The following is a 21,221-nucleotide window of genomic DNA, read 5'->3' as shown; positions in this document are numbered from 1 at the left end:
TATTGGTACAGGGATTATCGTTAAAACAACACTAAACCATACTCTTTTACAACGAATCCTGATGAAAAAAATAAAGAAATTATGTGTGTTTTCGTTAAGCCCATTACCAAAATATAGTTTGATCTTTGTTACACTGTACTGTACAAGTGAAGATCGAGTTGACTGGATTCACATCCCGTTTGGTCAATTCGGCTGATCAGAATGTTCGACCCATCCGAAAATGGCTTTGCAATCTTATTCACGGCACTAAAAGACATCTGAAACACATTTTGTGGACAAACGAGGATCGTGAACGAATGCAGGCGTGTGTCATTGTTGTACAGTCTGTAACTATAAATCCACCATACCCATGGAGGGCCTCTAATTGGCAACTCGCCGGCAACTGCGACAGTCCTAACAAGAAAAGGCATGCCTCGATATGGTAGCTTGACAGAACGTCTGGGTTTATTGAATGCCTATTGTACACCGAGTTCGACATATCTTTATGGATTGTGTCCCTAGTTGAAGAGCTGGGCTTGTTTAGAAAAACCAATATGGACGACGGAGGTAAGAGCGTTAGGAGAGATTTTGAAATCAGTCATGTCGCGTCTATCCATTTTGTGTTGATATTATTTCCTGACGAATATTGGTTATGCCTGCTTGGTATCGATGCCTTATGTAAGGTTTTGTTTGTTTGTTAACCGGGTATTCCAGGTGTATGGAGACAGTTTGAAGATAAGCTAGTCTGGACCGGACAATCCAGTGATTGACTTCATAAGCATCTACACATTTGTAACACGATGACATGTGTTTGCCAAGTCAGTGAGCCTGACCACGCGATCCCGTTAGTCGCCTCTTAATACAGGCACGGGTTTCTGAAGACCATTTGTCACCCGGCATCATGGCATGTCTATTTGTGTTATGCACGTGTCTCGTGGAGTCTCGCAACATCTCGCAGACGACAGTTGGGTGATAGGATTTCAGAATTATGTCAATTTGGTGTTTGGTTCACAATGTCTATGCATAAACGTTTGGTTCGAGGTGTTGTTTCTGTTGTTAGATACATGTAACACCGTATCACATGGGAGAGCGAGCGAGTGAGTAAGTATGGTTTTACGCTTTTCCTTTTGGCTGTATACCAGCAATATCTCAGCAGGGCACACAAGCAGTGGGTTCTTTGCGCGTGGGTCTTCGGTACTTAAGACCATTGTGCATTTAAGGGCACCACATACGTCCCCCTTTTTCACGCATGTGTTACCGAGTGCGTTTTTTGCAATCATCTGCGATATAAGCCAGTGTGTTTGGACTCTGTGATGGCATCAAAGGTTGTTCTTATGCCCCAAAATAGATGAGGAAGAAGATGAAGAGATGGAGGAGGCATCTCTGGCTGTTTCTAGATCTTAGTTATTGGCGGTCATATGAGGTTTTTAGCTCAAGTAGTTATCATGTTTTTGTTTCATTTTGCAATAGTTCATGTTAACAGGTTTTATAGTGGAGTTGAATCTGAATGAATCACAGAGATACAGTAACAATAACTATACAAATATAGTGCATTGAAGTCCATTCTGTCGAAAAAAACCAACAACACTGACTATGAAGATCATGCTATACTATTACCTTTGTCATTATGTTCGCATAACGTTGTTGCAATACTTCATTTAAACACTCCACTTAAGGGTTTGTTGCGTTTTATTCATATGTTAACCCAACATGAAAATGAGGGCAATATTCAGCCCTACTTCCGTGTTCATTGTTCTCTTTTCACACAGGCATTACAAATTCCACATAGAATCTGAATTCCTCATGAGAGTTCATTTGTTTTGCGTCAAAAATAGGAGGCCCACCTATCTAAATCGCATGGGATCGCAACGCATTCAAAAGTCTCACCTAGTATATTGTCTAAATTACAAAAGTATTGCCTGCGGGGTTTTTTTTTGGACGCAACGCATGACGCAACTAATGCACTCCCTTGAAACGGATGAATGAATAGTATGTTTCCACATGGAAACTCGAGTACCTGATAGACATTCTATGGTATCTATCTACACACTACGGTCCGGAATACCAGTTGTCAGGGTCCGCTGTCCCAAAGGAAGATTCACACGCTATATCATGTGTATATTTCATGTTTTCGAGAACTAGCTTGTTAATAACATACTTTTCAACCCCTTCACTAGGTTTTGACGAGGTTGACGCCACAAGCTGGACCAACGCTCCTCCGTAAGTTGAACCTTCGGCATGTGTGTCTGTGTTCGTATGTTGTGGTTATGCGTGTGTTATAACCCTCGGCATGTGTGTCTGTGTTCGAATGTTGTGATTATGCGTGTGTTATAACCCTCGGCATGTGTGTCTGTGTTCGTATGTTGTGATTATGCGTGTGTTATAACCTTCGGCATGTGTGTCTGTGTTCGTATGTTGTGATTATGCGTGTGTTATAACCTTCGGCATGTGTGTCTGTGTTCGTATGTTGTGATTATGCGTGTGTTATAACCTTTGGCATGTGTGTCTGTGATCGTATGTTGTGATTATGCGTGTGTTATAACCCTCGGCATGTGCGTCTGTGATCGTATGTTGTGATTATGCGTGTGTTATAACCTTCGACATGTGTGTCTGTGATCGTATGTTGTGATTATGCGTGTGTTATAACCTTCGGCATGTGTGTCTGTGATCGTATGTTGTGATTATGCATGTGTTATAATCTTCAGCGTGCGCGGTGCTTTAGCAGTGAGTTTAGTTTTACGCCGCACTTTGCAATATCACAGCTATATGGCGGCGATCAGTAGCGAAAATATATTGCACAGTATTGAATTCTGCGGGAAATTCCCTGTTCCTTGATACCATCCACTATTATCTCAGACAAAGTTTACATAACCTTCCAGAATAGTCTTCATCTTAAATGTCGCCAGTTTGCACTCAGTGCGAAATCGCGTTATTTGCTGTATGTTTTTCAATGTGAAAATCGGCTAATTACTGGCAGTAATGAATTTTTAAAGAAGCATTATAATGATAGCTGATATCAAGTTTTCATGCAACCAACGCGTCCCGGTCGTATTAGTTTCATTGGATTGGTTGGTAGAGCATAATCTGCAAAAAATGCCAGAGGAGTTATCTCCCATGAACAAATTTTCTTTAGAGCAAATAGACTTTACCAAGGCCACCACAACGTCAGTCTTGCAGATTACAAGCATTGTGAACACTTTGTAAAACACCTGCTGTGCTTCCCTCCCCAGGGCTACGATATCCGCCCCAAGTCAGAGCGTGCGTTCCGGTGCAAGAACCTCATCGGAAAATGTCCGAGAGATCACTTCCGGTCCTGTGAAGTACAAGCTGAACCGCCAAGAGCGTGGCTTGGCATTGATAATATGCAACCAGAACTTCAGGACAACAGCCTGCCGAACGGGAACCGACGTGGATGCCATCAGAATGACGGATACGCTTGTCAGCCGTGGATTTGACGTCGACATGGTCCAAGACGTCACGGCGGACACTTTGCAGGCATGTCTCATGTCCAGTGAGTATACAAGACCTCGTAACTGTGTACAGGAAGTGCATCCGAGTGACTCATGTTTGTAATCCCTTCGTCTCTTTTAGTTTTTTGTTGTTTAACACCGCACTCATCTATTTCCCAGCTACATGACGGCAGTCTGTAAGTAATCGAGTCAGACAGTCCACTGATTGAAATTATGATCATAAAATGGGATGCAATGACATGTGTCAGCATAGTCAGTGAGATGGCCATCCGATCCCATTAGTCGCCTTACAACAAGCATGGTTTGCTGAAGATCAGTTCTAACCCAGATCTTCACCGGTTGTCGCCATAGTTCAGTTGTGTAAATTCTTAGTTGCATACTGATCAAAGTAAAACAGGACAGTCCTTTTATTTCTGATTCAGAAGCCGCATCGGACCACAGCAAACGTGACTGTTTTGTTTGCGTCATCATGACGCACGGCTCGGAGGATCACGTGACGTGCACGGACGGGCGGAAAGTTCACATAAAGACCCTCATATCGTACTTCGCCGGCGGACGGTGCCGCACACTGATTGGGAAACCGAAGATATTCATCATCAATGTAAGCCGTGATAGATACACAGTGTCATTCGACTGTCATACATTCTCTCTCTCTCTCTCTCTCTCTCTCTCTCTCTCTCTCTCTCTCTCTCTCTCTCTCTCTCTCTCTCTCTCTCTATATATATATATATATATATATATATATATATATATATATATATATATATATATATATATAGAGGGTCATCTCAAAATTTTCATATTAAAAAAAAATCTTTAATCCTCGCAATGACACAAGTACCTGTGCATCTATATCTATAAAGGTGACAATCGAATGACACAATACCACACATATGTGAACAACACACACCGTTTAGATATCATGTGCTCCTAAATCCACCAGTGATTGAACTGTTTGTAACCCTTACACAAAGCCATAGCGTATAAGGGGTGGTACAAGCACCAGATGTGATATACAGAGATTTATTACCTACCTGGTCGAAAATATCTGGGTTCATACTTTTCATACGATGCCCAAGGCAAAATATGAAAATATCGTGTCGTACACTTAGTATGCACTCATATAATATTGTGTCTACATAACATGTCTCAGTGGGAAATTACAAAGCCCCAAATGGAACTGCTCTACCCAGTCTCCAAGCCCTTGCCTCAACCTTACAACGTATAAAATTGTATCAGAACAAGCAATCACTCACAAACTGCACGCACGCACGCACAGGCACACACTCTGCTCCATGCACGGATATGTCAGTGTAGTTATCGTGTTTCATGCCACATTATCCCTAACTTCACCTTACCTCCAGGGACAGGCCATCGCTTACCAAGGGAGGTAATTCTACATTCTCCAGATCAACTGTTCGGGCCCATTTACAATATGCCAGATAGACTTAACAGCCGTGCCCTGTCAAATCCAGCGAAGATAAGTATGTGGTGAATATTCAAATTAATCCTGGTTGTTACAGGCTTGTCAGGGCGATCAGGTTGACGAGGGACATGATGTCGCAGATGCTGCAGTGTTCAGTGGAAGTGATGACGATGAAGATGACAACGATGATGAAGACCTGTTCCAGAACCTACCATACGAGGTGGACTTTCTGTACATTCATTCGACGGTGCATGGTGAGTGAATTTAGTTTTACCCTGCCTTCAGCATGACTTCAGCTATGTCACATCTGTCTTTGCTGATATTCTTTGTAATACATACTGAATATTATATTCTTTGTTTCCATTCTAGGTTATTTCAGCTACCGGAACACAATGCATGGTTCCTATTTTATACAAACCTTGTGTGACGTCATGGAACAGTATGGCGGCCAGCTAGAGATCTGCAAACTCCTGACGTTGGTAAACAGGCGGTTGGCGGTCAATTTCAAGTCGGCAGCCAGGCAACAAGAATTCAACTCAAAGAAACAGTGCTCCTGTTACTTGTCTTTGTTAACAAAACAGTTGTATCTGTGACCGTATGCGATCTTTGCTCACAGTGAGATGGCCTTTGCGAATTCAAGACATGAAACAACTGAAAAAGAGGCGGCCGCAGCTTTTGTGAAGGGGGTTTTCGGTGGTCACTTAATAAACTCTCTGATGGACGCTTAGTAAACTCTCAGGACAAAAGGCACTCCTGCACTCCACTCCTTTGTGACAGATGATGCATCGATGTTGGTTTAAAGGTGTCGCAGACATGCTCGACTGTATCGATTACTCGAAATATCGATGTGTCGTGATCGGCCATGTATATTGATATTAATAAAATCAATAGCCATAGGTAACCTTGATGCTACGGTAAGCTGTTGCCAGTTTGTTCAAACTTATCTCTGTTCACCCAGCTGAAAATGTGTACCCAGTGAGATAAGTCATGTGACTATTAACCTTATATGGCCTCATAAGCAGCCTGGGTTATCTGGGGCAATAATAGTCAGATTGAGTGTTAGCACTTCGAGCAAAGGGCGCATTATAAACTCAAAACTATTATTATCCATAAAACTATAACTGTATATCATCTGAAATTATAACAGTATATCATCTGAAAAGATAATAGGAATTATTTACGTTTTTATCATGGTGTTTTTGTCACACATCCCTCTTTCATCAGATGTACAATCCATGCTTATTTACAGCTGTCACATAATCTTCTGGGTGGATTACTTGGAAACAGTTTAGGCTTTACTTAATGTCACACAATTCAAGAAATTTTAATCATAGATCGCCATGCTTTAACAGTCGGTGTACCTCTGCAAAACTGCGTGTCGTGTTCTTATCATTACACTACTATTGCACTTCCTGTGGGCCTATATTTCAACATGTCACTCCCATCTCCTAACCACAGGTGCTTGCTAATGATGGGAGAAATATGTTATTGTACATATGTTTGTTATCAATATTCTCTGTATACTGTGGCAATAATATATTATTTCATTTTTTTATGTTATGAAATAACAGTATATGTATAAGGCCATCGAAATATATTAACTGTTAGACTTTCACAAACTTTTATTCTGGGCATTTTGTTCTTTAATTGATATTAACAAACAAAAGAAGGTATGCGTTATCATCAACTGACGGGGATGAGGATGAAGCGAGCGTGGATGGTAGGGGTCTGGGATGGTGTGGCGGGCGGGAATGAAAGTGTAATCATTAATTCATCACAGCCTCATTGCTTCAATGATGTTATTGATACCCGAGTGTTTGGCTTCAAATACACTTATTTTGTCTTAAATTTACGTATATATGGCGATAACGTGTATAAACATTAAATAAAGTATAAAAACAATTTTGTTTTTGTCCAAATTTAGGTCACTTTGGCCAATGTCCACTTATTTCTATGTTTAACGTCACACTCAACAATATTCAGCTCTCAGCAATATGCCGATGACGTGTAAATAATTCAATCTGGGTTAAACAATCCAGTGATCAGTATCATAATCATTGACCTACGGTACTGTGATGCACTGGCATGTGTCACCCGATCCAGTTAGTCGCCTCTTACGACAAACTTTGGTTGCTGAATATCAGTTACTACGTGGATCTTCTTGCCAATGGGCATTCTTAATCCTACTAATGATAGCATATGTGTTACGCGCATATATACATAATGAAGCATGCTCAAAGCAAAAGGTTGTTCTAAACATTGGTGTTTTTATAGACTGGATTGAAAGGTGTTAAAGTCTCAACAGTCTGTGAGACATGTACAGGGTTAGAGGATTGGATCGATAAGAATGTGCAGGTCAAGTGAGACAGCGGAAAACATGATATAAGAGTTGCACCACGATCCGGAACTCGCCTGGAAGACAGAGGAGCGTCTACGGTGTAGGAGTAATGTGTTCATATGTTCCAGATCGGCGACGCTCAGCACCCTCTGCAGCTTGGCTTTCTGGGTCTTTGATGCACTGGACAGTAAAACAATTATGGTAATCACGTTTATTCAGGACAAGTGGCAATGCAGGAGTCTTGGCAGATTCAGACATTGTCGAATATTTCCTAATGTATCGTAGTGACAAGAAACGGGTTTTGAAATATGAGATACATGAGAACTGAGTGACAAAACTGATTCTAGGACCACACCAAGGTCCGTGACTTGATCACCAAAGTAGACACATGTACATAAATTGTCAAATTCCATTGAGGGAACTCCACATATGGACCTTAACTTCTCTGGACCAAGGAGAATGCGCTCTGTTGCTGTTGATCTTAAGTTCGCTTGCTTTCTTTACCATTTGTACTTGACTCATGTCTGTAAGTGAGCTACAAGATTTTTCTCGGTCATCAGGAAAACACTTGTACAGGTGTGCAACATCTGCGTATGTGTGACGATGTATGTTGTGTTCAGCAATATTTCCAAACGTTATCTGCAATAGCGCTTTCTGCAATGATATATGGTCATCAGACTGATCTAATTATTCATCATTAGTTTCAAGACAAAGATAACGAGCGATATTTGGAAACACATACTTTTCTACTTCATGATATTTTGTAACAGATGTTTTGTATTTTTCCTTTTTTTCCCTCCCCCCCCCCCCCCCCCCCCCACACACACACACACACCACACACGCACGTACACATTGTGTATTAACGACCACAGTTAGGTTAGGTTTCATGATTTTACGTGCGCGTCCGACAACTACATAACGTTGGCGATATAAATCTACGACAAGTGAGGTGGGGTGGGGTGAAATATATATATGTGTGCCTGCGTGTACTAATCCTGACTGCAGCCGGGCTTTTTGCACTAGCTTATTGAGATACCATGTCGCAGTTAATCATTACTACCCCAATCACACAAATTATACTGACTCCGAGCCGACCAGTCGTCCGTGTACCCGTAAATGCCGAATGTCAGGCAGTAACCTGTAGAACCTACTATCGTATCTAATGCTATGCTGAAACTGCTCTGTAAAATAATAATTATTTCCTCCTATATCTAGAACTGAGTCCTTTTAAAACGTTGGGTGATCTTATTACAGTGACTCAAAATTTCAACTATCCAGGCTTATGCTCCTCAGTGGCGAAAGGATCTGTCCTCTCAAATCCGAGATTCGCACATTTATTTTGCATCAGCTTTGAAAACATAATACGAGCAAGAATGTCGTAAACAAAAATATAAATATTTCCTATAAAGCTTGTTGTAATATGATTATGAAAAACGGTGCATATAAATCCACACAGACGTACAGTTACGAGTCATAACACATATGAGATATCATGCAACTAATTTCTCTTGACATCAAAATTATGGAGCCTTGAGTCACGTAAGTCAGCAATAATAGCAATATTCCAGCAATATAGCGGAGGGGGACACAAGAAATAGACTACACACATTGTACCTATATATAGGGAGTCTTCAGAGTGACACGTGTATATACAGTGTGCATAAGTAAAATGTACTGGAACTTTCACACAGAATGCAACCTCATACACAAAACATAAAGCATTTTCGTTATTAGTGTACCACTCTTTGCAAGAACACTAAGTCTAAAGATAAACGTCAAAACGAATACCACTCGGCAAGGCTCGGCACCCGGTGTACATTATTACGTTACGCGATGCACCTTGTCGGGACCGAGCAGTCAGCGTACTGCACTATGCTACGGAATAAGACTTAACTGGGTGTCGTTGTACAAAAGATTTTTAGCACTAACATGCACCTTAAAATAGATTTAGGGTAGTCTTATTGCTAAAGTTGTTTTGTACAGCACCCAGAACTCTGCACCTGACGTATTGCATTGCGTTACGGAATACCGCTTAACAGAACTCGGCATCCGGGATACTGCACTGCACTACAGAATGCGTATACTGCATTTCGTTACGGCATACCAATTAAAACTATACAGAGCTACAGAATGTTATTTAACAGGACTCAGCATCCATCCAGTGAGTGAATGAGTGAGTGAGTGAGTGAGTGAAGTTCTACGCGACACTCAGCAATATTCCAGCAAAATGGCAGCGGTCTGTAAATAATCGAGTTTGGACCAGACAATCCAGTGACCAACAACATGAGCATCGATCTACGCAGTTGGGAACCGATGACATGCGTCAACCAAGTCAGCGAGCCTAACCACCCGATCCCGTTAGTCGCCTCTTACGACAAGCACAGTCGCCTTTTATGGCAATCATGGGTTGCTGAAGGCCTATTCTACACCTCGACCTTCAGGGAAAACAGCACTCAGTGTGTGAACATATAAATCTGCTTTAGTGTGTTTTCCAAATGGTAATACCTGCTTAAGTCCGTTTGTATGATACACAACACGTTCACGTTAAAACAAAATCCGCAGGTGTATCAAGCAGGTCGTCAAGCTACCGATATCTAGTCCCTTGAACGCCGAGACAATGACTGGTATCTATGACTAGTATCACGTAGTTACATACTGTTGACAAGGACGCGGATACCGCTGATGGCCGTCTGTCAAGTATCGGGTTGTATGAGAATTGTACACAAGGGAAGCACTCGCCCGTTGCTGTCATTGTCAAGACAAGGCCGTCTCAAAACGGTAAGTTCGTTTTATTTTGTTAACTAGGCCTCGAAACCGATTACTGGTACACGGAGTTTGATATCAGATCATTTTTGCTTATTTCAGTCAAAATATATGAAATGTGAAGATCTTAGGTCACACCCATGTAAGCATATAAGGTGAACTTTCTGCTGTTCCAATCAGCGACGACAAACGGCACCAAACTAAACTCACTCATTCACTCACTCTTATCAGCGCGGAGTCTCCTAAATTCCATAAGCATAGATCAAATCGGCGTCAGACTCAACGCACTCACTCACTCGTAGCTGCGCCGGGGCTCTTATATTCTCCGTACAAGTGACAGAAGCACTCAAAACAGCACATCTGATTTCTGTATCTTCACAACCAACTAAAATGACAAGCACTGGTGTCCCACAGGAGGTTTTAATGGGATCAGTCGTGTACTGATAAAAGTGACTCACTGGATTCGTATAAAAATATCTACGTGTCAATTTCAGACAGAGCACTATATAATGAAAAAGGTTCTTTTAAATACATGCAAACTGTCTGTCTTAAATCCTGATCAAGCACGTGGTTCTTAGATTATAGAGAAGAAGTCACACATGTATTTGCTCCTGTTCATATTACATGATCTTAAGTGAGGGGGCGGTGGAGTAGCCTAGTGGTTAAAGCGTTCGCTCGCCACGCCGAAGACCTGGGTTCGATTCCCCACATGGGTACAATGTGTGAAGCTCATTTTCTGGTGCCCCCGCCGTGATATTGCTGGAATATTGCTAAAAACGGCGTAAAACTAAACTCACTCACTCACCCAAGTAACAATTTGTCTTACAGTCTCAAAACAGTGTTCCCGTCCTGGCCCTATATGCAATGACCGGGGTTAGAACTGGTTTTCAGGAACCCATGTTTTTCGGAATAGCGACTAACGTTAGCGGGTGGTCAGGCTCGCTGACTTGCTTAACACGTCATCGTAACCTATCTGTGTACATCGATGCTCGTGTCGTTGTTCACTGGATTATCTATCTAAAACCGATTATTTACAGACCGCCGTCATATAACGAAATATTGCTGAACGAACTAAACTCACTGTCAGAATAATCTGGACAGCCGAAATGAGGATCCCGCGTTCGAACGGTTTGTGAACAGGAGACTTAATGGTGTTCAAATCGAAATGTCATACCCCCTGCACACTTGAGGCGGAATGCTGTCGGAATGATCATTTCTGGAGATTCCTGGAAATTCGAACTGAATTCTATAATTTATTGCTGCACTCCGAATGCATTCCAACTACATGCGTCAATTCTTGTAACATGTCCGAATGTTTTGAACTTTCGAGATACATTCGAACTGGAAAAATATCGAACGACATATGAGGTGCATTCGAACTATATTCGAAGCATCCTTAGTGCAGTCTAAGTGTTCTTACTGCATTCGAAGCATCCTTAGTGCAGTCGAAGTGTTCTTACTGCATTCGAAGCATCCTTAGTGCAGTCGAAGTGTTCTTACTGCATTCGAAGCATCCTTAGTGCAGTCTAAGTGTTCTTACTGCATTCGAACTGCATTCACTTCCAAATCCTGTCAGAATGTCTCGAATGTGCCTCAAATGAGTCGGAATGTGTGTCGATTACTGGTGGTCTTCAGGTGTCATACGTTTGAAATATATTCGAATATTTTCTCTGAAATTGCAATGCAGCTCGACTGTATCCTGAATACACCTGGAATACAGTCAGAACGTCCCGAATCCTCTTCAAATGACCCCTGACATCATTAGAAACCCACAGAATCGTACGAAAACCTGTCCACGTGTCATTGAAACTACTAATGCCACATGCGAGTCGCATTCCAATAGAGTTTGAAAAAAATGTTTATTTTGACATTCCCATCCGAATGCGGTTCGAATCTAGGAAATATGTTTTTTGTCTGGCTGATTCTCCTCGAATCTTGTCAATTCGAAATAAGTGTGAATGAGCCTTTGAGAAGTCTTCAAAATTCACTTTTTCATACAACATGTATAGGCTTCTGCGTTCTTGGTCTTTCGCATGGGCGCATGTGTTACAGGTTAACGGCGATGGTATCGCTGGAATGTTGTTTAAAGCGGCATAAACGTAACGTCACTCAATTACTGTCTCCGTATCTCAGATGTTGATCACTGGACTGTCTGGTTTAGACTCGGTTATTTACAGAATGTCGACATGTAGATGGTGAGTAAAACAACAATAAGCCAACTGTTACGGTTAAGAAGTTACTGTGACAACAGTTTAAGAAATCCCCCTGTGAACCAGCAAAACAGAACAAAGACAAGTCGTAAACGTTCAAATTCTGTATTATTATGCAACGAGAGCAAGGTATACAAAGTCACAAGTCAATAGTCACAATGCTGATTACAAATTCAATACAAATGAGACAAAATCTAAGGCAGTGGGTCACAAGATATAATATATCAAACTCACCAAAGCCTCAAAGAGGTAATCAACTATGCAGAATGTCAACACAGCGATCGGTGTGACAGCAGATAATGTAGGTCAGGCGTTGACGGGTTTTGATGATCAAGCGTGGCAGTGATGTAACTCCAGCACTGAAATATGAATGAGTGTCCCTCAACACGGCAACCAGCCTTTTTATATATATTTAACCATTTCCCGAAAGTTCGGGCACAAACGAACCTCGTCAACACTGGGAGAATGCCATCGAATAGGTCTCCCGGAAGTAGACACATAGAAAACTAGGAGCAGATAAATTCCGGATATAACGAAATGTGACCCATATATGTGACCCCATATTTGATATTCAAAAACAATTGTGACCCAATAATAATTATTACTGAATTAATAACAAAATATACGGAAAATACACACTCGTAACACAACAAACAAAAGAGACTTAATGACACTTTGAGACGACCCCTTGAGCTGCACCCAGCGTGACTGATTGACAACACTAACACGATCCGTCACTTACCCCTGGTTGTTATTTCTTATAATGGCTTTGAAACAACAAGGAACAGACCAACAGTAAAAGAAGGTCGTGTACATATAGGGGCGTTTCAAACTTAAACAACTAAAATCATTATATTTTCAATAAAATAATTAAATCAAACCCGCTCATATTTTAACATTGATAATAGCTTTTTCCTTATATCGGTCATTTTCAAAGACTGCCAGAAAGGACAGGCTGGTCGTTGCAACGTTGTTATAACATTTTTTGAAGGGTTCGAAAGGAATAGGTGGTGTTCGAATGAGACTTATGCATGGCTTTAGATAAGCGTGGAATATTCAATGGCTCATCATCGTTGAGTATTAACCAGATAGAGTATATCCAATAAAGAGCCAGCGTTCTAAATTTACGCTTGATATACGTTGTGTTTGTTTTGAGCATATCTATGAATGGGTAATTCCGTGTGGGATATTGGTACACTGTTCGGCTAAAGCTAGTGTATATTTATACCTCGACCACAACCCTCACCCCCCTTCTCTAAATCCCCTCCCCCTGTCCCTGTAATTATTCACTTGCGTACTTCTTTGTCAAGACGCGTCGGGCTGTGACAGACCTCAGTTGGTAATTGAGGCAAATGGCATGCGTTCTCTCCCCACACAACCGTCCCAGCCCGACCCACAAGGGAGACAAAGTCAGGGGGTCAGCTCTTGGCCAGGGGGTAGGTCTCACACTTGTTTGTACAGAAATGAAGACAGATCTGTTGGACAACGCTCCTGTCCTCATTTCTCTGACTACCCACGTAAGACGACTATGGGGGACAGCCGTCCTACGTTATGGACTGGACATTACGTTAGCAACCCTTCCGAACCATGTCCCCACCCCCGGAAGAAGTCTGTACTCGGGCTTGGGTCTGTCAGTGCCAGAGATATTCAGTTATATATGGAACCAGGTGAGTTTCCATTGTGTTGATATCAACTGAACACACATAATATTTTATCCGATGCACTTTGGATATCTTTTATGTTTTTAAATTACTTTAAACTGAATTCTTAGATAGCTGTTAAGCCACAATATGAGTATACAACAACACTACTTGTGTTATTATAAAAAAAACTATCAGTATCTCGCCCTTGAACGCCCAAACCAATTTATATAATAGACCTTATTTTGTTTAATAAAAGCGTATGTGTTGGGTCCGCATTTTAATAAGTCACCTATAGGGTGAGTGAGTGAGCACTAATTAGCGTATCGTAAGAATACGTCAGTGTAAAACTTTGTATCGATTAACTCTATCGGCGTCCCGTGGATTGGTGCATCGATGTGTATCGATGAATCGTCACCCCATTTCTTTTAATATCACTTTCGTTGCGGGCTAAATGTGACCGGAAACACGGAAGAGATGGACGTCTTATAAATTTATTGCTTTAGTGAATGGTATGGTCTGGACAGCAGACACTGTTAGCGCCAGTCTGTGACTCTAACCCATGTTTTAGGCATATCTAAGGGAAAGGAATTTGTACTGTGAGCCCGTTAAACCTACATATACCTTTAAGTAGTGACATGAAACAAAAATACACAACTGATTGTATCAACATTCATCATTCAGCATTTATAACATGCTACAGGACACAACAGCAATACAAAGAACGTGGTGATAGCTACACCGCCATGCCAATCGTAGTATTGGTCAACATTCTCAAACGAACATGTAAGATTCGACGTTAATGGGTTTAGATAGTTTCACACTTTTCACGAAGGATGACCAGGCGCGTAGCAAGCCAGTTTTCTCATGTACGTCCGATAGGTTGTAAAGCTTTATATTTTGATAGGATTGAGGGCTTGCCCCACCTTTTTAGCAGCAATCATGTGTAAGACCTGGCTTTTCTAACAGTGGTCACTATGCCCCTGGTGACGAGATATTTTCAGGAGTGTTGGTCGCCGGACAGGCAATAAGCAGCTCCAGATTTCGGCGGACAGCCTTACTCATACGACAGTCAGTTATAATAAACTATTCGTAACAGATACTACATGGAACCGTAATTACAAATTACGAGGTAGCTATATGAAAAAAAGAAACTCATACTATATGCCTTCATATTGATATGGTGTGGACATTGTTAAATCTTTAGGTGTCAGTACTGGTATATCTGCTCCAAGGTTGAACTGAATCTTTAAGCTGATGGATCGATCCTAGTCTAGATTACTAAGCAAGAAAGTAGTAAGAAAGACAGTAGTAAGAAAGCTTTGTAAATGATCGATATTGGACCAGACAGTCCAGTGATCAGCATTATGAGCATCGATCTAGGCAATTGGGGTACGATGCCAACTAAGTCAACGAGTTTGACCACCCGATCCCGTCCGTCGCGATTCCGACAAGCATGGGTTACTGAAGATCAGTGCAAACCCGGATCTTCACGAGTCCTCTGCTTCAACGAATGAAGGAACTGCCCGAATACTAGCAGCTACTGCCAGCAGACCAGGGCAGGGTAGATCTGGTGCGTTGCTGTATGCTACAATTCTATACTATTCTCCTCTCGTCACTAAATATCTATCACGTTTTACAGGCACTGAGTTACGGCTGTGGCTGAACCCAGGTTAAATGATTTTTTTCTCAACCTCACGAAGAGAAAAAAATATCGACATAAAGAACGGATGGGAAGTCATATATGAGGCGGTCAAGAATATACTAGTTTTCGTGTAGAGATATGAAAATTAATAGATAATGATTAATCATGTCAATATTAATATCAAACAATCCCGGGGACTACAGACACAGATTAAAAAAGCTTTTGATAAATATGATCTTGTTTTATATGTAGTAATTTAATATATGTTCGTCACCGGAGACAGTAGTGCGTTCAGCCTGTGCTTGATAATGAGTTGTCACGGAACCACGTAACTTGACAGGTGTACATATCGAACCAGATTGAAACTGAAAGCTGAAATGTACAACGTGGCACAGCCCTGTTAAGAGTCAATGTGAACAGTTCGGACGAACTCCACGTAGATGCAGGCTGTTACACTGCACGTACAATTGGTACAGGGATTATGACGTCATAACATTGTGACGCCACCTGTCTATGACGTCACTTATTCGCAGTCCTTGTTCAGGCTTCGACGCATGGACCGACTTGCAAATGGTTCTATTCATGATTTGAAAATCTGGCAAGGCGTATACGAGAGTTTGGTTTACGGCAAAGGCGCTGAAAAGAGTAAGTTTTAAATCTTTAATAATTTGGTTGTTTCATTTTTCAAGTGAAATTGCCAGTGTTTATATAATTAGTTAATATTTCCGCCGTAACCTTGGTCTAGTTGTTTTACAGCTTACCAAATATCGTTCTGTACATCGTGAGCAGTATTCCTTTATTTTCATTAAATGTTGCTGATATTTATGGATTATTGCTGAAAGTTGCACTGCTTATTGTGTTATTAGTGACACAACTGTTGCACTGTTGCACTTATTTTGCAATTCAAAATCTACCATAGTGATTATTTACAAATTGATTATTTAGTGACACAACTGTTGCACTTATTTTGCAATTCAAAATCTACCAAAGTGAAAAAAACTTCAAAAGGTATGTGCTAATGTCCACTTTCGCGATTTGGTAAGCTGTGTTCTGACTGGACAATCTGAAAGGTTACCTGACGCGACCTCCCATAAGGTTTTGTTAGACTCAGTAGTGGAATGTAACGAAAAGTACTAGGGATAAGTTTACTTATTTTCTTAGACTGTTAAAAAAAGAAAAAGCGGCGAGCGGGATAAAGAGCAATACATTCTTGTGCACCCTCTACATTCTATCTCTGATTGGCGTGTATTAGCCTCTCAGTTCTTCAATTTCCAGTTATCGATCCGTGTTAGAATTGGTCTTCAGCACCAATCTATCATTGTAGTAAGAAGTGACTAGCGAGATCGGATGGTCAGGCTCGCTGATTTGGCTGACACACGTCATCGTACCCCAGTTATGTAAATGCTCATGCTGTTGATCACTGAACTGTCCAAACCAGACTCCACTATTTGCAGTCAGCCGCCATATAGGTGGAGTATTGCTGAATGCGGCGTAAAACTAAACTCATTAATTGAGCTTCTGAAACGTACCTCATATAAAACGACCTACTGGCCGATGCATGATCAGCGAGGTGTGCAACCGGTGGGAAAGGATGCGTTCTCATTTTCACGAACACCTGGTGTTTGATAGTTATCCATAAACACATGTTTGTGACAGTCGGAGTCGTTCCAAGAACTCAGCTATAAGCAGTTGTTACTAATGATTGTAGGAAGCGTTTTGTCAATTATATACTGGACAGAATTAGTTAGGGACATTGGTATTTTTTTGACTGATATCTTATCAGCATGTCAATGAATATCTACCTCATTATTCATAATTTCAAAATTTACAAATATCCCTAACTATTTTTGTCCAGTATATATTTATTATCCACGACCAAAAAGTTTGATAATGGCCCAATTTCGTGGATTGCAAGACAGTCAAAGTGCTTTATCACTGAAGATGAGCAGTGTTGTAAGAGGTGACACATGCACTAAACCGGAAAGAACCCGTCAATCCCTTTTTGAAACTGGTAATCAGTTTAATTTAAAAAACATGCAACTACCATCTTAAAAATTGTAAAGATTTCAAAATTGACACGTTTGATCATCAATACTTACAGACGAATTTCACACAATTACGTACAAGTCAAAATGACGAGAGGTGGCGCGAAAGTGCGATCCGAAAGTCCGTATCGTGTATGGCCTCCTTGAACGTTGACAAGAGCGTTGCATCGTCTGCAAGTGATACGCCTGACAGATTTCATCTGCAGTTATCGGCCTTGGTCGCACATCATTGAGCCTCCTTTGAATCTCGTCCCACAAGAGTTTTATCGGGTTTAAGTCAGGACTGAGGGTAGACTACTGAAGAGTTTGTATGTTCCGTGTTGAAGGAGAAAGTCTCTAGTGGCTCAGGCAGTATGGGCACGCGCGTTGTCCTGCTGGAGGGCATAGTTTCCATAACGACCAATATGTGGCACAACGAAGGCTCTCAGCTCTTGATCAATGTAGATGTTACACCATTTCCTCTACCAGGACCAATATTCTGGAACACCATAGGGCCTAGTTTGTGACTGAAAGCAATGGCACCCACAACATTATGCTCGGACCTCCCCTCAAGTCTCTTTCCAGGACACAATCATCTGCAAAACGCTCCCCGCGTCGTCGCCACACTCTCACTCTGCCATCAGCTGTCGAGACGCAATACCGGCTTTCGTCTAAGAAGACTACAGTTTTGCCACTCCCGGTGACGCCAATTCCGATGTTGTGTGACCCACTGTAGACGAGCACGACTATGTCGAACAGTGAGGATCGGACCCCGTTAAGGTCTGCGATATCTTACGTTTTTTGCCTCAAACGCCTCCGCACTGTGTCGGCGCTTATTGGTCTCCGGTGATTGCCAATGGTTGTCCGTGCAGTTTCCGTAGCCATAGCGAAACGACTTTCCAGGTGACGTCGGAGAATCTGCCGATTTTCCCTCAACGTTGTCACAGGCGGTCTTCCACTGCGAGGACGGTCGGCTGTGCTTCCAGTGGCTTGGACTCGTTGTTGTGGGTGGTATATTGTTCGAACATGCACAGAAAAATGATTTGTAACATGTTTTGCAGTCCAGCATTCAGTCTTCCTAAAGCTCAGTCCTTCCGTCCCTTTGATAATCGTGGCATGTCGCTACTGTCGAGCTGTGAATGATTTGGTGCATGTTCGGTGGCTCATCTTATAGGGATGACGCCTCGGGATGCACGTGCATTGTAATTTTCTTGATATACGCACAAAAAACTCGTCCAGTAATTACTTTAGTAACTGCGTTTTGACATGTTTTTGTATCAAATACAGAATCTGAGACCAAATTTCCTTGAACATCGACTACGAACCAGGTCTAGCTAACATATGAAAAGTGAAAAAATAATTAAAATTAAGGTGAAAGACATATATGGCAAACTTTTTGGTAGGGTGACGTCTCTTTTGCGGTTCAGTATATATTATTTTGACTGTGATGACAAAAGATGTTTTAAAAAGGCCATGACTGAATTCTTTCCTTTGTTATTTACTTTTCAGGGAGGGACGAGAAACATAAGATCGAGAAGACTCTGAGAAGAAACTCTATAGTTTACGCTAAGAAGAGTGCGAGAAGACCCACAGCATACCAACACTCTAAGCGGGTTCATTATTTGGCCAGTGCTGATTACAGATTCACAAGTCCTAGAATTCCCGAACTCTTCCCTACACTCACAACAAAAGTAGAATCCCACACTTCGACCTTCACCCCTGACAGGAAGTCACCCTCCACAAGGGAGACAACTGCAACAGTCGGTTTACCTCCCATCCCGGATCCGTCTTTGAAAACCTCGTTACTGAGACGCCCTACAACGATTGGGACCAGACCTTTGGAAGAAAAAGACGAAGAATTCCAGGCATTTGCAAACCGTTTAGATTTAAAGCCGATCATCATCGATGATTCTCCGTCCAAGACGCTGAGGTTCTACACCCACAAATACCCGCTGCTGCTTCAGAAGCTGCTTAAAGAAGATCGGGATAAGTATGTCGATCGACGCAGCGTCAACCCAAACCTCGGTCCAGATCCACTAAAACGAGGCTCCGACGTGGGAAAGAGGCTAGTGGTGCTGAACATGGCTCTGGAGGAACTAGACAAGGAAACCACGGACTGTCGTTTTATAACGGAGCTGAGGGACGACACCTTTGATCCAAGGAGGTGGCCCTGGAATAGAAATAGGTATCAGAAATGACAAGAATATCGCATCATATGCGATAATGATCACAACCTTTGCCACGTCCACCCTGCTCCGTGTTTATGTATTGTCTTCTGTTGGCGATTTTCTTTTCTCAAGAAATCAAAAATAAATAATAAATTTCTAAAGAACTGCTATTTTTAGCATGAATGTATCTCGTGTCAAATTGTCTCGCAAGGTTTCGTGTAGAGCGAAGAGTTTACATTCTGGACTACTATTTCCCAAGGAATTCTTGGGTAGAAAATGTCCTAAGAGTGAGTGAGTGCGTGCGTACCTGGGTACCTGAATGACTGAGTTGAATTCAACTTGGCATCGGCATCCATAGAGTAATGAGAGCTAGTTGCACTTTATTAATTATCATAAACATAAAGTAAAAAAAAAACCGCTGAAGATAAATTATTTATAATAGAAAAAACCTTGAAGATCCAGGATGGAATTGGTCTTCACTAACCCATGCTGTAAAAAGCAACTAAGGAGATCGGGTGGTCAGGCTACTGGCGTGACTCGTGTCATTGTATCTCAAATGCGTTGATCGATACTCATCCTGTTGACCGCAGCCATATAGCTGGAATATTGCTGGGTGCAGCGTAAACACAAACACACCCACTTACTCACTATAACAGAAAAAACATGGACAGCCACAGCGAGGATCCCGCGTTGCAACTGTATGTTAACAGCCTCCGGCTACTTTGTCTTAAGAGCATTGGGAACTGGACATCGGTATTTGCCGGACACACAATGCAATTGTGACTCGTCCCGTAGAGGTACATGTTGTAACGGAACTTAGCCATCTGTCCTGAGCGGTGAATGATGGGACCGGATGATGCGACCCACCGTCAGTTGAAATGTACTGACAAAAATAAGGGATCACATTAAAACACAAGTGCGCCCTTATTTTTTCAAGGTGTCTTCACAAGCTATTCATACAAAGCTTGTGCAAACTGTTGTAAAAAATTAAAGGGACACTTGTCCTTTCATGTGATCCCTTACTTTCTTCCCTCAGTATATATTTGAATACTGCGTTAACAAATACAAACATATATCTTACGTTTTATTTAACGGGTAAATTTAAACTTGAACACAATGTTGTATTCGTGTATTTTGTTATGTTACAAAACGAACTGAAATGTGTCCACTCAAACCTGTTACGTATTGGTAATCGGTAAATAAGCCAAGTAACGTGTATATAATTACTGTCCCAGGGATCATGTTTGTAAATGTACATTTATGTGTGCAATGCTGAAATAGCGAATAATATGTTTATGTATCTACCATACGATCTTAAACTTAATCTGCATCCATAAGTTTGCACAGAAACGCGATTGACAGCTGTAACTCTGATGGGTTGTTGTTCAGGTCAGAGTTCACGAGTCACGCTCAGACGTTTTCAGTCTACATCTACACATCTCTATCATTTGTGGTGGTATGAGCATATACATCGTTTCATATGGCTGTTATAAGGGCATTTTTAAGTTCCAAGCGCCATTTAGACACGTACATCACGTCACCGCAGAGGCTATAGTT

General features: G+C 41.6%; 2 protein-coding genes across 3 annotated transcripts; both read left to right on the top strand.

The window, feature by feature from the left end:
- The first annotated feature begins 132 nt into the window (after positions 1 to 132).
- Positions 133 to 6,777, top strand: LOC137287107 (caspase-3-like). Its single transcript, XM_067819243.1, has 6 exons — positions 133 to 546; positions 2,157 to 2,199; positions 3,210 to 3,490; positions 3,872 to 4,050; positions 4,973 to 5,129; positions 5,245 to 6,777. Exons 1-6 carry the CDS (start codon positions 534 to 536, stop codon positions 5,466 to 5,468), a joined length of 897 nt encoding a protein of 298 aa, XP_067675344.1. The 5' UTR covers positions 133 to 533; the 3' UTR covers positions 5,469 to 6,777.
- Positions 6,778 to 13,500: 6,723 nt separating this feature from the next.
- Positions 13,501 to 19,834, top strand: LOC137287343 (uncharacterized). 2 transcript variants are annotated; one of them, XM_067819594.1, is made up of 2 exons: positions 13,501 to 13,854; positions 19,006 to 19,834. In XM_067819594.1, the coding sequence occupies exons 1-2, from the start codon at positions 13,545 to 13,547 to the stop codon at positions 19,692 to 19,694; spliced, it is 999 nt and encodes a 332-aa protein (XP_067675695.1). In that variant the 5' UTR covers positions 13,501 to 13,544; the 3' UTR covers positions 19,695 to 19,834. The 2 variants fall into 2 exon arrangements, with proteins under 2 accessions (XP_067675695.1, XP_067675696.1); XM_067819595.1 differs by lacking the exon at positions 13,501 to 13,854 and adding an exon at positions 16,027 to 16,117 and having other exon boundaries at positions 19,006 to 19,828.
- Positions 19,835 to 21,221: the final 1,387 nt, after the last annotated feature.

Source organism: Haliotis asinina, chromosome 6, assembly GCF_037392515.1.
Source record: "Haliotis asinina isolate JCU_RB_2024 chromosome 6, JCU_Hal_asi_v2, whole genome shotgun sequence".
NCBI lineage: Eukaryota > Metazoa > Mollusca > Gastropoda > Lepetellida > Haliotidae > Haliotis > Haliotis asinina.
Note: the sequence above shows the minus strand (reverse complement) of the source record. Positions and strands in the feature narration are given on the sequence as shown.

What these genes read in the sequence shown, in the direction of transcription:
- LOC137287343 (XM_067819594.1), top strand. Translation starts at nt 13,545, where the DNA reads ATGCGTTCTCTCCCCACACAACCGTCCCAGCCCGACCCACAAGGGAGA. An exon ending in TCAGTTATATATGGAACCAG is followed by an intron (nt 13,855 to 19,005) that starts GTGAGTTTCCAT and finishes TTTACTTTTCAG; the next exon opens with GGAGGGACGAGAAACATAAG.
- LOC137287107 (XM_067819243.1), top strand. An exon ending in GCAGGCATGTCTCATGTCCA is followed by an intron (nt 3,491 to 3,871) that starts GTGAGTATACAA and finishes TTTCTGATTCAG; the next exon opens with AAGCCGCATCGGACCACAGC. An exon ending in CATTCATTCGACGGTGCATG is followed by an intron (nt 5,130 to 5,244) that starts GTGAGTGAATTT and finishes TTTCCATTCTAG; the next exon opens with GTTATTTCAGCTACCGGAAC.